We start from the raw sequence: 15,354 nt of genomic DNA on the forward strand, positions 1-15,354 counted from the left end.
TCCGTGAAAACAGCTTCCCCATGTGCAGCAGCAGTAAAACACTGCAACCCTAAACTGCACTATCTGTAGGGCAATACGGTGTGGCCACTGCATTGGTTTAAGGGTCAAGCTCTAAATGTAGTGAAGGAATGAGTGCTCCTAGATGTGAAAATAGCCAGCCTCCTCCTCCCCATCCCATGCCACCATCAAGCTGCGGAGTGCAGAACTAACTTATCAGAAGCCTTTCTGTTATTAACTTGGTTTAGGAGTTGACTATGAAAAGCCAAAGCTTAATAGGTTCCCACATAATAGTAGCTGAGCCTCTGCAACTGCCGTCCTCAGCAAGGCTGTTCAGCATGACTTAAACTGTTCAGATTCTGTGGGAGAACTGGTCTTTGTGGGATTCTTCCAACTTCTTCCCTGGTGGACTGAAGTGGAGCGCAGCTTCCCCATGTGTGGATTTTTCCTTTCTGCCCCTGGACATACAATGTGTTCCTGGTGCTAAACCACAAGTGTCTTAGGTTTCAGGTTCATTTACAGGTAGGCGACAATCTAGGAAGGAAGTTGCACATCACAGACTAAGGCATTATTGCTGTTCTTGAATTTGTTGCCAGCTCTCGTCTCATTAAAGACATACCTGGGAATGCTTTACTTCAATGATGTGTGGTTCAAAAAGCATGGGTTCAAAAAGACGAGTTTGTAACAAGATTGTATAGGTGTGCTAATGTGCTGTTGTTGTGCGAAAGCGATAGTGTCTTTCAGGATAGCAGAAAAACTTCCTTTTGCTTTTGGTGAACTCCAGATTAAATTTAGCTCAGTTAAAGTAAGAATGACTTCTTAACTGTCAGATACACAAGTTCAGCTTTGGCACATCCATATCTAACCATTGCTCTGTATTGTGGTTACGTGCTTTATCTATCAGTAACTTAAATTCTGGCCTCAATTACACTTGTAACTTTAGTTTTGTTGGGATTGCACTGTGGTAGCAGGGGACAGGTTTTGGCCTTGTGTGAGTAAGTTAAACTGTTACATGACAAATACTGGATCCAACTTGCTTGATCATGTCCAGAAGTTATTAACAGGTATACAGTATGAAGTTTTCTGTCTAAGCAATTCAGTGGTGAATGATCACAGAAGACAAGTTTATTGAGCAGGACAAAATGTAACTGCAGGTATTCGTCTTGCAAAAATTCCTGAAATAAGCATCTTAAAACAGTTGTTGATGAGCTGAAATACTATTATGGATCCACCCATTTCTTATTCCATATAAGCTCATGGTAGTGTATTGGGGTGCTTCTGGTTGAGAGGCTTGCATTCCTAATTGGCATAGGGTCTTGGATTTGGCTTTAAAAATGTTAAGTATCTGATTCTGACTTTGGGCATTCCAAAGCAAAACATTTCTAAACTTTGGAAAAATAATCTTCTGGTAATACGGTTTTCTTCTTTGTCCCTTTAAAAGGATTGTGGCATGGTGTTGGATTATTATAAACTGCTGCTTCAAAACAAATTGTACTAATGGATTGAGACTGACTGAAAGTAGTGTATGTTTTACGGGGAGCAATAAAAAAAAAATCTCAAGCAGTAACAGAAGAGAGGGGAAAGGTTTGTTGGACTTTTTTGTAGAGCCACAGACTCTGCTTGGGAAAGAAATTTTCCTTGGTTGCAACACATGGTGTGGTCTGAGCCACAATTGGTGGTACGTGACAATGTGGTAGCTCACTGAAAAGGACCAAACTTAATACAGGAAGAGGGATTGATTTCATGTTCTGGCTGGGTTGTGAGAATTCATATTGGGAGACAACAGTGCCCCACAGGAAGACTTTTACTTTCCTTCCAGCTCTGGAAAGGATATGACTGGGTATGGGAAGAAATCTTGAGTATAGTGTGTTTTGAAAACTAAAAATTTAGCAACTGAAGTCACTGATAGTCTGTATACTTAAAATATACCCTTGCGTAAAACACAGCTGTAAAATGTGCTGTGCATATTCCAGAATAGTTGCGTGTCAGGGTTCTTCATTAAAGTGTGAGATTGGAGTAGGGTAGAGAGAAGGGTCGCTGAAAGTATATAATCTGTTTGGCTGGTAAAAGCCCAAGGATAAATTTCTCAGGAAAAGGTAAGTTCACAAGGTAACGCAGAAAGAAGACGGGTCTAGGACATGCATTAAAGAGTGGTATAAACAAGTGGCACAGACATTCCTCATCTACAGTGGGCTCTCGGCCTTGTTTTGCCTAATGCCCTCTGGCCAACACATGCCTTAAATAGCTTGTCTTTGGAAGAGCATAATAATAAAAAACTAGTTTTTCATTGCCTGTTGACCACATTTTAGATCTTTCCTTTCTCTTGAGTTCTCTCCTATCTGAAGTAAAACTGAACTCAGGCTTTCCAGTGAGGGCAAAAACAGTCTGAAAAATAAATGACGGATTGTTATTTTTCAGTCCGATAGGACCGTAGCCTTGTTTCAATGCATGTGTGTCCAGTTATTTTTGGAAGTATTTGTTAGTATTCACTGGCCCAGCTTTGCATAGGGGGCTGGACCAGATGACTTCCGCAGGTCACCTTTCAACATAAACTATTCTATGACTTGAGAGCATCCACTGAGGCAAAAATAAGTATTCCTAAAGCTATAATAAACCATATATAATTTATGTCACTTTCCACACCCCCAAGATTCGTTATAACTAGTTCTAAACCACCCCTCCACTCCATAAAAGCTCTTTTTGGAAATACCAGGTGAGGCTTATTTCAAGTTCTGGATCAAATGGATGAAACTAGAACACCGAACACTAGAAACTTAAAATGTCAAATTTTATTTTTTCTTCACCCTGTCTCTTTAAAGGGGAAAGGATATGATGTTCTGTTGCTTTACAGTTCTTTTTTAACTCTTAACCAGCCCAGAAGACAGTCTTGTATGTATGTTTACTGGATATGAAGTTACTGTTTAAAACAAAGTTTCAGCTTTTAAAGACTTTATTGTTGTTATAGTCAGTAAAGACTAGATGTTGTTAGTGTCACTTGTTCAATAACCTCTTACTAGTCATAGATGCCAGGAAACATGCTTCAGTGGAGAGGAGATGTGTAAATGACTACCTCCCACCTGAAGTATTTTCAAAACAGCCTATACTTTTCAGCTTTGAAAAAATAATGTTGTTCTTTTCAGGTTGTTCCCATTGGGTTTGTTAGGTCTAGTGGTGTGTATAAAAGTCTGGTTGTCTGTAACAAACTTCTCTTTCCAGGGGAGTGATAGCTATATCATATCTAGTGACACCAGAGCACAGCTGAGATTTCTTGAAAAGCTTGATCACCTAGAAAAGCAGAGAAGAGATGAAGAGGAACGTGAAATGTTGCTTCGAGCAGCCAAGGTAAGAACTTCACTTCTTGTTCTCCAAGGAAGTAGTGGTATCTTTAGACTGGTGAACATCTTCAGGTTTCTCCTATTTCTGCTTTAAGTTTAGTAACCATTAATCCTGTAACTGGAAATCCGTAATGTTTAGGATAGCTTAGGCTATACAGAAAAGGCTTTTAGCCTTTTACATTCTTTAAAAGAATCACAGGAGTTCTTTAAAATGTGTGGTGGGGTGAACTCTTCTTTTGAGATTATTCCTACTGGTCAATCTGAAATAAAAGATGTATTCACATAGCTGTGAATGTCTTTCTTGGCTCTATTTCTGGCTCTGAAATTGGTATGTCTTTCTTCGTATCTGTGTATGGCACTGCTTGAAAATACGGGTTCGCTATGCTTGTTCAGGCTGGAGCCTGGTGAGATCCACTGGCCTGCCAGATGTATTTGTTTTCTGTAGTCAGATCAGAGGGCTAGTCTTGGAGGTGGTACCCTAGCATCTGCAAACCCCTGATGGGAGCCACTGCCAGTACAGAATAAGTACCCTTCTTCTGCCTTCCTTCCCCTCAAGAACAGGAGCAAGAAAAAAATAAAGATCAGTAGATGTTGTTCCATCAGGTGTAACTTGATAATCTTCTGTTTGTTGGGGGGTTTTTTGGTTTTGTTTCAAGCTGAATTCTGGAGCCCCTTGGGTGGAAGCCTTATCTAGAGTTGAAAGAATTGTGTTGTACTTGCATGAGTACAACTCCCTTTCTTTCTTATAGTTCCTGTCCTTTTTAAGTGTCTGCTGCTGACATGAACAACATCATGCCTAGACTGGACCTGACTGACAGTGTTAGCATCATTTTCAGCTTAATCTTGCTTCAGGGCTAGAGCAGAGGCAGCCGGCCCAGATGAGGAGGGGGGTGCACGTATGTGTGTGGAGGGGGAGGGAAGCCAGTCTGGATTGAGGCATTCACCCCTGGGGCTAAATCTTTCAATCATCAGAGAAAATTGTCATTTATTAAATATTTAACGGATACGATGGTGTTTGGATGCCAGTAATTTCTATTCAATCTTTTTCCTCTTCCTTTGGTAGAGCCGTTCCAATAAAGAAGATCCAGAGCAACTGCGGTTAAAGCAGAAAGCGAAAGAGGTAGGACTTTCCAGTTACCATGCTTGCCTTTGTGTGTTGAGAGAAGGTTGGCAGCCCTGTCCTGGCAATTAGGTCAGGGTTTATTTTGCTGCTGCATACCATTTGCAGAGGCCTTGGGGAAGGACAGGAACTGCCACAGGCAAGGGCAGCGCTTCAAATGAGGTCAATGAATTATGAGCTCTCTTTTTTAACATTTTATTTTCGTAGTTTCAGTCCTGTCTAGAAATGGTCCTTTGTAAACTGCGGCAGTACACTTGGTAGGAATATAATGTGGGATTAGAGGAAAAAAAAAAAAAAAAAAAAAAAAAAAGAAACTTTGAGATTTAGCATCTGGGACTGTACAATAGGCTACATTTTTCCAGGGTAATTGTTCGTTTTGTAAATCTGATACTGCTTATAATTCTTTGGCTGGGAGGCGGTACTGGGATTTAGTTTTAAATGGAAAACGCCTCTGGCTTTTAATTTTCTGGGCCCAGCAGTTTTCTGTTCTGGAATGGAGCCCTTGTTTCACACAGTTCATGTTTAGCTGCAGGGGTTTTAGTTTATAGCTTAGACTGGTTAAGCTTTTACTCCCAGAGGCCTCTGCATAGCAACTGTAGAAATCAACAAATAAGTTCATTTATGTCTGCAGCCTCCTCTCAGTAGCTGACTTTTTACATTTCCCAATATCCATTTCCTGACTTTTCTAGCCTGAGAGAAAAAAGCTCCACTAATTGGAGCTTATTTTAATTGAGCCTTAATATTGGATCTCACTGGAGTTGCCCCCAGAGCTACTGGGAACAGAATGAAATGAAAGTACCTAAGGTTGAAGATGTGTGTGCATGTGTATGTGTGTGTGAAATTTTTCACTTGACCTACAGATTCTTTTCCCTGCTGAATAAATCATCAAGCCTGTTCACATTTCTGATTAAGGATCTGACAGCGGATGATAATAAAGACAATTGAGGTGTGAGACGTGTGATACAGAGCTGAAGAAATTGGTTTCTATAGTTACTTGACTGATTTCATGCAATTTTTAAGGATCTTTGTGCTAAATGAGAGTGATTTTCTGAGCAACCTTTTTCCTTAACTGTGCCTCTTGAACTATGAAATTTGTTGTTGCTTAACATTGCTGCACTTGGCTCCTAGGTGCCAGCAGCAGCAGCAGGTTATTTATGAATGCTTTAAAGGCCCTTATTGTTTGGATTAATGTAGGAGCCCAGGCAAAACAAATGGAAATCCAGTAAAATAGTATTAGAATCAATGCTCTGGATTTGCACCATAGTAGAAGAAATTTGTAAAAGAAGAGGAGAGAGAGAAGGAACTTGCTTTAGTATCTGTCTTTTAATTCTTTCTTTCTGCTTATCACTCTTTCTTCATGCTTACAGTCTGTGAGTACAAAGTTGCCCTAAAGCCCTTCCCAGTTTGCCTCTAGTGCCACCAGGATCAACAGTCAGTGGGTGATGCTAATTTGTCTTGTTTTGTAGGTGGCTTTACCTCTGCATCATCTGGTTGTTTCTAGAGGTTCTTTCTTTTAATAAAACACTGCAAAGCAATTTGTTTATCCAACTTCTTTTCTCTTTTCCTCTGAACAATAACGTGTAGGATCTTGAAAAATATTCCTTGATTTGGATATTTAGAACAGAAAAGTTATATGTGTGTGTTTTGGGTCACTTTTTAGATTAGTTGGTATTGTTAATGAGATCTCTGTTAAAGAGTGGAATATTGATGTACAAAAAAGGAGCCAGCAGAGTGGAGAAGGTGTCCGAGTTTAGTACTTAATGTTCTGTGAAGTGCTTGAGTTCACATCCTTCAGTGCATCTTATGTTGTGCCAGACTAACAGCCTTCATCACACTTGTCCTGCTTATTTCTCCATGCTGTGCTGCTTGCTCCCATAGTGATGGTCTCCAACTGCTTCACCAAAAGAAGAGGCAGATGTGCTTCTTGGGACAACCCCTATCTCTCTGTTCGTATTGCCTTGCCCTCTGTTCTGCTGCTTTTTTCTCCAGAAAATGAGGCAGCCAGAACTTCTCCAGGCTTCACATGCCACATGGGAAACCCACCTTCTGTGCTGGGGGTGCTTTCTTATCTGTGAGACCCTCTCAAGCTTGAGTATAAATGAGCCCAAATGCAGCTCTGGTCAGTTTTGGTACTTTATTGACAGTTTGGAGATAAATGGTCAGCACACATTTGCATTAAAAAAAAATACAAACATGAGTAGAGCTGGAATAAGAGCAAAATAAAAATCAACAAATATCCCAAGGCTGAAAGTGGTAATGCAGAAGCACTGTGTATACTGGGATGAAAGCCTGAAAAGGGTCACCATTGTCTTTCTGTCTTGTCATGTTGTGAGTGTAGTATGCTCCTAAGAAACCACACTTGGGAATTTTGATACCTCTGCCAGCTGGAATTGGATCCTTTCCAGGCCACTCTGGTTGAGTATCCACTGGAAAGCCTGATCTGATCCACTTAAAGTTCTTTAAGAATGAATATGGGCCTTCCTTCCTCAAAGCTGTCTTTTATGTGTTGATGGTGACCCCTGGGAGAAGGGAGAGGGTGTTGGGTAATGGCACTGGAGCAAGTTCTAAAGCAATGTTTCCCAAAATGCAGAGTGTACATCCTAACAATGAATTCTCATAAATCCAGGATGTGCTGTCATGCAGCAGCTGGAGGCAACATCTTAACATTGCTGGAAGTACATCCAGAGACTCAGCAGTGGATTCTTTTATCCAAAAGGCTATACATAATTGCTGTGACCTTTTCATCCCTTTTTGCATGACCTATTGCCTCAAACTTCCCCTATGTTAAGTCATTTACTTTCCTATATTCTTAGTCTATGTAGCTCACTATGAATTAAATCTTTATTTACTTCCCCCTTTCACCTGTTTCAGCAGATTTTAATACCTGTGGAAAGTGCGCATTCCTTCCGAGACAGCTGCAAGGCTTGCCCCGAGCTGCTCCTTTGTGCACTCAAGAATTTTGTCTTTGCTCACCTCATGGGCCAGCTCTTTGTGCAACAGCTTTCCCAAAGTCTGGGTGAATTACTCCCACTTTTCTTTCAGCCTTATCTGCTACTTCAAGCTGAGGGGATACAGCCCTTGCATTGTCCCCAATGCTTGCACTTTTAAACCATAACTTTTTTTAGGTGCTTTCTGCTATTTCCTGTTCTACTTTCAACTATACTTCCAGTTACGAAGAAAATGTTCAGCTGATGCAATTCTTGTAGCTGTATTTATAGTTTATCTCTGGCTTCATCCCTTTTCTGAAATGAGCTTACTTAGAGTAGGTATAGGATACTGTCAAACGTGCAAGTATGCCTTATGAGCGGTGCATCCCAGAAGACCTGTAAAAATAAATGTCAGTATTAAACAGTATATACTGTAAATTTAAATATAAACCCTGATCTTTTGTACTTCTGTCTCTCATCTTCAAAAGTGAGCGTGCTTATAATACGGCTTCAGGAAGCGTAAGGCTGAGGCTGGGCAAACCTTTCAGATTGTACGTGTGCAAGATTGCTGCTTGGGGTTGAGCAGGTGAACAGGTATCATACTGATAGCATCTTTGCTTATTCCGTAGTAGCTATCTTTGTCTCTGCTCTTACCTTGCAGCATCTATCAGTAGATGAAGGTGAGCAACCACGTTTTGAACTAGGGGAAGGAGCATGTGGAGCAAGCACCTGATGGGCAGCAGACTTGCCTGCCCCGTTCCTTGCTCTTCCAGCAGCTCTGTTCACTTACGACTGCACAGGTCCCTTGCTCCTGCTTGCTTGATGTACTTGCGCATTTAACTGTTAAGATTTTGACATAGATGTCACAAGACGTCAATAGATGAGATGCTGAGAAATACCTTTAGTATCAACTGACTGGGAGGAAAACAGCAAACCCTAGGGTTTTTTGTAGAAACAAAACAAACCCTATCAAAAACATAGAACAAAAGGTTTGCATGATTCCAGTGAGTTTCTGGGAGTTATAGAGTAATGACGGAAATTTAGTTGTTCTGTATTATCTTTTTTTCAAAAATCCTCTTTTTTTCTATTATGTGTGTCCATCCTAGCTCTTTCCCTTATTTCCTTTCACATTCTCAGATAACAACTAACTGTAACCTGATCTTTGCTGCTCTCCCTGCTGTCTTCAACTCATACTTTCAAGCTGTTTCCTTTTCCCTCCACACCTCTTGGGCTGCTTCTGTATTTAGTCTTCTGAACCCAATGGTTCAAATTCTTTAAGACCACTCCTGTGGCAGGGGAAAAGGAGACTCCCTAGTTAACCATAACCTCTCAAAAAGCAAACGATGCTGTGAGCAAAATAAGATCTCATCGCGATCAATTGCTTTTTATGAGCCTTCAGTGACATCCTGAGAGCTTCTGCTTAATTATCTGATTTATATTATCTTTATTGTTCTGTAGTGTTTCTTACCTGCTACTGTATGTTTTGGAAAAAAAAGCATGATTATTGAGCAGACATAAATTTTGATATCCTGCAGTGTAGACCTACAAATAACAAAGGGTTATCATCAGAGATTCTGTGTTACAAGTCTTGCAGAAAGTTAGGGATGGAAACGCTGTGAAGTGTTAGATTATTGAGCAAACTAAAAAGTGAACCAAGTCCCTGTATATGTGGCTTTCATATTGGTGTTTTGAAGGAGCGTAAGAAAAGAGCAGCTGAGTGTGTCAGATACCCTAAAACCAGCTGGCTGGAAGATGGTAGCAACTATCTTTATCCAGTGAAAAACAAAAGCCCCCCAAAACTCCATTAAGCCTGGTTTTGGATTTTCAAATAGCCTTTTCTAAGTTTCTCTGAGAGACTATAATGGACATGTAACAAGCTGAAAGCATGACCTTGAATTAGAAACTTGCTAATAAATAAGAGGGAATTTTAGGACTAAAAGTATGATGAAAAGGTGATAATGGAGAGCCAGAGAGTTCTGTGCCAAGAACAAGTGTTGGGTGGACTGCATGATGAGATGGAGAAACTTGCAGGTGGAAGGCAAGTCCTAAAGGTTCTCTAGCTTTGAGACCTCAAGAGTGAGTGAATGAATATGAAGTGTTACAGCAGCTGAAAGTCATTCGAAATATCATGTGTTTGGAAGAACTGCAGTTGGTTTTAAAGTAACGTCTTGCAAGGGCTGGACACTGTCCCGTTCTGATAATGCGAGTCTGCTGACGGTCATTGAGCAGTCTTAACAAAAACTACAGAATATATTGCTTTGGTGTGATGTGCTGTAGTCTTTTCTTGGCCTTCCAACAAAAGTAGCCTAGGCAGCATCTGAAAATGCGCATAGAGAGCTTGATGCTGGATGCCAGGCACCCAGGAACTTTGCTGAGCCTCCAAGTCAGGCAAGCTGATGGGACCGCATAGGGGAAAGCGTGCTCCAGGTGTTCTAGGATACACAGAAATGCGTCAATAATTGTTAAACAAAACAAACCAAAAAACTGGTAAAAGGCAATATACATTTCATACTTGGGAAATTCCGAACAAGAACGGGCAAAATAAAGAGTCAGGAAGTCACTTCACCCTGGATTTTTTTCTTGAATTCTTTTGGGGAGTTAATTATTTATATATTAGGGAATCTCGGATATCAACGGAAGGAATTTGTTTTTTCCTTATGGGTAGGTTACTTCATGGCTATCCTGGAAAAATTTTCTGTTGTTCTCCAAAAGATCTTATTGCACTCTTTAGTTCTAGACGGGCAAGGAACCTGGTCTTGGGGGACACAGCCACGGTAGGGCCTGTTCTGCCACTGAAGCATGTGTGTAGAATATTAACCTGAAAGAAATCTACAGTATTGCATTCAGCCCTATTATAAGTTAGGACTGCGTATCAAACCACTGCATGCTATTCTGCCTTTCTACTGTTAAATCTAAATTACAACAGAGGGAAGAGTCAGTGGAAACTAATTGTATGGCTAATTAAAACAGTTTGAAAGGAAGCAATTGCAAGAAGAGAAATTGCATTACAGGCAAGAGGAGAGGATGGTAAATGTTTAAATATGCAGCCTTCAAATGTCAGTTTTCCTCAGAGAATGTCCCCCATATGAGAAGTCTGCTATTCAGCTGCATTCAACCTGTAGGGCAGAAAATTTTGTATAGGAAAGGTGGAGGCTGGAGGCAGTAATGCTCACTCAGCTTTATGACAACCAGTGTGAGAGGCTCGGGATTGAAAACAGATTTTTAAAGTTTATTTTTCATTTTCATCACAAGTTCCTTGAAACCCTTAAAGGGAACGCGAAAAAAATTTAGTTCTTTTTTTCCAAAGACAATGAAGGGAGAAGCGACTGAGAGCAGTAGAAAACTTTCAAGGCACTAAATGGAGGACACAATGAAACCCAGTGAAACTTTGATTAAAAAAGGTAGTAAAAAAAAAAAAAAAAAAAAAAGAGACAAGTCAGTTCAGTGGGATCAGTTGGCCCCACTTAAAAGGTACCTCAATATTTAGTTCTTTAAAAATGTACAGTAAAGGGCAGTAGTAAGGACCCATGTAAGTGTTCACGTTCCTTTTTCACTGATGCGAGCTAGAAAAAAGTAAATGTTGGTATTTGGTCACATTTACTTTGTTTTACTTTGAATTTTAATATTCATTAATTTATTGTTTAATTTCTTTATTGTGGAAGCTGAAAGAATCAGGGGCTTCTGCCACTTTTGTATGCTTACCTTCCTTGCCTTTTCCCCCTGCAAGTCTTACACAAATTCATGTTCATCTACCTTAGTGCTTTTATTACTCCTGATGTACTTATTGCTGGATAGCACACATAACCCTTAGGCATACATTAACTTGTCTTCAGCCTTCCCTGGTTTCCTTTCCTGCCAGTTCTTCTGTTACTTTAAATATTTATTTAATCTGTCCCATACTCTGTCAGCCTACAATGTCATAGATGGAGACAGACCCGCTTTATTCTTGATATTAAACCTAGTATCATATACATATGCTTTTTAGTCTTTCCCTTGAATTAATTATAACCAAGTCCAGAATTGTGGTGTTCAGCTTCCCCATCTGTCTTACCAGCATTTCTGCTGAGCTCATTTACATCCATACAGCTGTATTTATTTGTTATTGCATTGCCAAGACTATTTTGGGGTTGGTTTTTTTTCAACATAAGTTCCTATGAAGCAGAGAAAAGAAATCTCTTCATTTATTTCTTAGTACTTTATATATTGAGGTTCCTGCAGAAGTGGACAGTGGTAGGAATTTCTTGAGATGCATGTTATCTGCCAGCATCATGCAGACAAGTGCCACCTGTCTGGCTTTTCTTTAACCACAGACCTAGTTGACTTTATTTGTCGTAGCATATACTTTTTCCGTTCTTCAGTTGTGTTTAAGGGATTTTTTGGAGTGTTTAGGGAAAATCTTGCGAGATTTGCATAGCTTGAATTATTGGAGCTCTGATAATGCTAACAACCACATACCATGTACTTGGTAACTGAAAGGGTTTTAAAACCAACTTGCAGTATTGCTTTAAAAAAAAGTCTGGGCATCTCATAGCTGAGGTACTTCGTGTCTTCTTACACAACTTGAAATTTAATTTTTAATATTAAAATGCCACAGAAATGTCATTGGTGTAGTAGTAAAAATAGATCTTGCGTATTTTTTGAAATGTGGAGTACGAGACATAGGTGAGATAGAATTTCTGTGAGCAGGAAAAGAAATATTTTTCTCAGTAGAGGATTGAGTGAAGAACAGAGAGGTCAATTTTAAAACCTTTCATTTTGTGTGATTACAGCCATGCTGCAAATGCCATTTCACTATAAGGGAGGACTTTAAAACATACCTTACCTCTTGATTTGTGCTGCAGGTCAGATTAACTAAAATGGTTATTGTGTCACCCTAGAGATTCCTGCTTGCTGCAAGACCAGACTTTAAACCCTATTTTTATTATTAAAAAGGCCAGCAGCAACAAAGACTATTTTACAAGTTCTGAGACGTTTTCATAGCAATTTGATCTTTATACACAGGTTTTTAGAACTCTTTGTACTGTGATTCTTAGCGTATGTAAAAATCAGAAAGAGGGGAGAAGGTGCATGAACATTCATTTGCCTCTTGCCTGGAGACTGTCCCCTGTCAATGCCCTTCTTGAGGAATGAATTTTGAACAGAACGTGTGTTGGACTTCCGTGTCGTGGTGGAACCGCAGCATCTTTCAGCAGATGAAGTAGGTCAGGTTGAGGGGGAACCTGCTAGTTTGTGGGTCCCACGTACGGTGCAGGTGCCCTCTGCTCCTCTTGAATTGTCATTACACACTTCTATCTTCAAGGGAGAAAAATCATCTATTTTCAAGATACAAACCTGGGTATGACAGTCGTATCCTATTTTAGTCAGAGACACCATTATTAGTAAGACTGGCCCCTAGAAGGGAAACAATGCTATAGATGCAGCTTCTCTGTATTATATTTTAATGAAGTATATATACAACTTTTACTGTCTTTCACTTGCTGCAGTGATCTTTCTGCCCTAACTTGTGTGCTACAAAACTGTTGGTTAAAGAAAGATTTGATTCAACATGGTTGCCTCTTGCTCTTTCCTAATCTTGTTTAGGAAAATCTGGCAGTAGTTAGCCAGCCAGTATCCTTGGGTATCCCTTGATGTTATCTGCCTGTCTTCTCCTTATCCTGTGCTTTTAACTGCTCACACATTTAATCTCACACTTTTTAATGGAACAAAACTTGATGAAAAGATGATTTTGCTGGCTTCAGCAGAGTAATTTGGATGCCTGCCCATATCACTTAATGGGGATCTGTTGAGTCCATTATGGAGATTGAATGTTTAAATTCATTTGTCTTAATTATGTTCTCAGAAAAATCCCCAAAATGTCTAAAATGCAATAAGACTATGATTTCTTTTTTTCTTTTGCTCCAAAACCCTGGTGAGATTCTGCCTGACTTGAAAAATCCTTTGACTGGTTACGAGGTTGAAAATGTATTGGGGAGAGTAGGTGATGGTAATAACATGTGTTTCCGACATTGTCTTGGGAACTGTGTGGTCAAAGATGCATCAATTCTGTTTCTAGAAAGCACGTCTTTTTCATACCATCCACCAAGTGTCATCCCGTTTTTTGTATCAGTGGGTTTTCTGCCAGCACTGACCTCCACTAGCAGTGCTCACTCCTGCAGGGCTGGTGTGGTTTAATCCCAGCCAGCAACTAAGCACCACGCAGCCACCCGCTCACTTCCCCCCCGCCCAGTGGGATAGGGGAGAGAATTGGGGGGAAAAAAAAGGTAAAACTAGTGGGTTGAGGTAAGAAGAGTTTAGTAGAACAGAAAGGAAGAAACTAATAATGATAACAATAATAAAATGACAATAATAAAAGGATTGAAATATACAAAACAAGTGATGCACAATGCAGTTGCTCACCACCCACCGACCGGTGCCCAATTAGTTCCTGAGGAGTGATCCCTCCCAGCCCCACTCCCCCCTATTTATATACTGGGCATGACATCACATGGTATGGAACATCCCTTTGGCCAGTTTGGGTCAGCTGCCCTGGCTGTGTCCCCTCCCAACTTCTTGTGCCCCTCCAGCCTTCTTGCAGGCTGGGCATGAGAAGCTGAAAAATCCTTGACTTAGTCTAAACATTACTTGGCAACAACTGAAAACATCAGTGTGTTATCAACATTCTTCACATACTGAACCCAAAACATAATACTATACCAGCTACTAGGAAGAAGATTAACTCTATCCTAGCCGAAACCTGGAGAAGGGCATCTGTGTTGACAGCATGCTTTGTCAGCTTGAATTCTGTGGGGTAAATGGTGATGGTGCTGGAGCACTACCCAGTCCTCAGCCAGAGCAGCGTTCTGGTACTCCATGAAGAGGCACTCAACTCACCGAGTCCCCTCCACCCCTTGCTGATGCCAACCTGAAGCTCCCTCGGTCATAGCTCTGCCTCTTGTCCTTGGTCTTTACCATGGCTGCCTATCAACATCAGCTGTAAAAAGGAGAGGGGGTCTTATTTCAATGCTGCTTCAACCCAATGGCCAAATGTTCAGCAGCCACCCATTTTTGACATGCCCAACTGCAGTGAAACTGGTTTGTGCGTGTTTTGTAGGGTTGAGGGAGAGGGGGGGGATATGTTTTCCAATGACTCACAGGGATGGAAGCACAAGGTTAGGCTAATAAAGGCTTTTGTTTGGTTAGGTGGGGATTTTTTTGTTTTAAGTTTAATGGTTTTGAAAGTCGTTTTCATTTTAAGTGTAATGATTCTTAAAAGTAAAGCAAATCATCTTTCCCCTTCTGGTTTTCTTTGCCACTGGAGCCTTTTTGAATTTAATTTAACCCCAGAAGGATGCCATGTGTGTGGCATGTTGTAATGCCTCTTCTCATGGCAAGACAACTGTGGTGTACCTGTGACCACCGTGACAACTGAACTACACTTGCTAGCAGGAAGGTGTACTTCTACAGGGATGCTCCGTAGCAGCCTGTAAGTGGGGGTGGCTCCAGGTGTTGGAGGCCTGGGCGGCTGGGGCTGGAAGTCAGCATGTGCCTCTGCCAAAGAATCGCAGCATTTTATTGCTCCTGGTTAATCCAGGGAGTGATGAAGACGTTGCATAAAAAGAGTTTCTAAGCCTCAGTGTTCACAGAGTTTGTGAAGTTTCAAGTTACATTTTTGGATTTAGTCTTATTCCCCCCCATCCCTGATGGGTTGCAGTGTGTTCCTGAATATAAATATACGTATTTAAGATTGAGATTAAAGAGAATTTTATCTTAAACATTTTATGCAAGTAGGCTAGCTGGAGGTAACCTCAGACAACTGCAGAACACTACTAGTTTTGAAGTTTAAGGGACATAAAACCTTATAGTCTGTAAAACATTCTTGAAAGCAATACTGTATACTTTGAAAAAACAAACAAATTCCCATTCAGAACTGAATGAATTCTGATAAATAAGGTTATAAGTGTTTATACTGCACACGAAAGCAAGAATAGTGTGTGGG

The 15,354-nt window shown here is 40.5% G+C and overlaps 1 protein-coding gene across 1 annotated transcript in view; it reads left to right on the forward strand.

Annotated features, from left to right (window-relative positions):
- Positions 1–15,354, forward strand: part of TAF4B (TATA-box binding protein associated factor 4b) — a 73,559-nt gene that overhangs the window by 44,532 nt on the left and 13,673 nt on the right. Inside the window, exons 12-13 of the mRNA XM_049820958.1 lie at positions 3,214–3,339; positions 4,396–4,452. Of these exons, the coding sequence (XP_049676915.1) occupies positions 3,214–3,339; positions 4,396–4,452 (183 nt within the window). The remainder of the gene's footprint in view (positions 1–3,213; positions 3,340–4,395; positions 4,453–15,354) is intronic.

This window comes from Accipiter gentilis, chromosome 2 (assembly GCF_929443795.1).
Source record: "Accipiter gentilis chromosome 2, bAccGen1.1, whole genome shotgun sequence".
Taxonomy (NCBI): Eukaryota; Metazoa; Chordata; class Aves; order Accipitriformes; family Accipitridae; genus Astur; species Astur gentilis.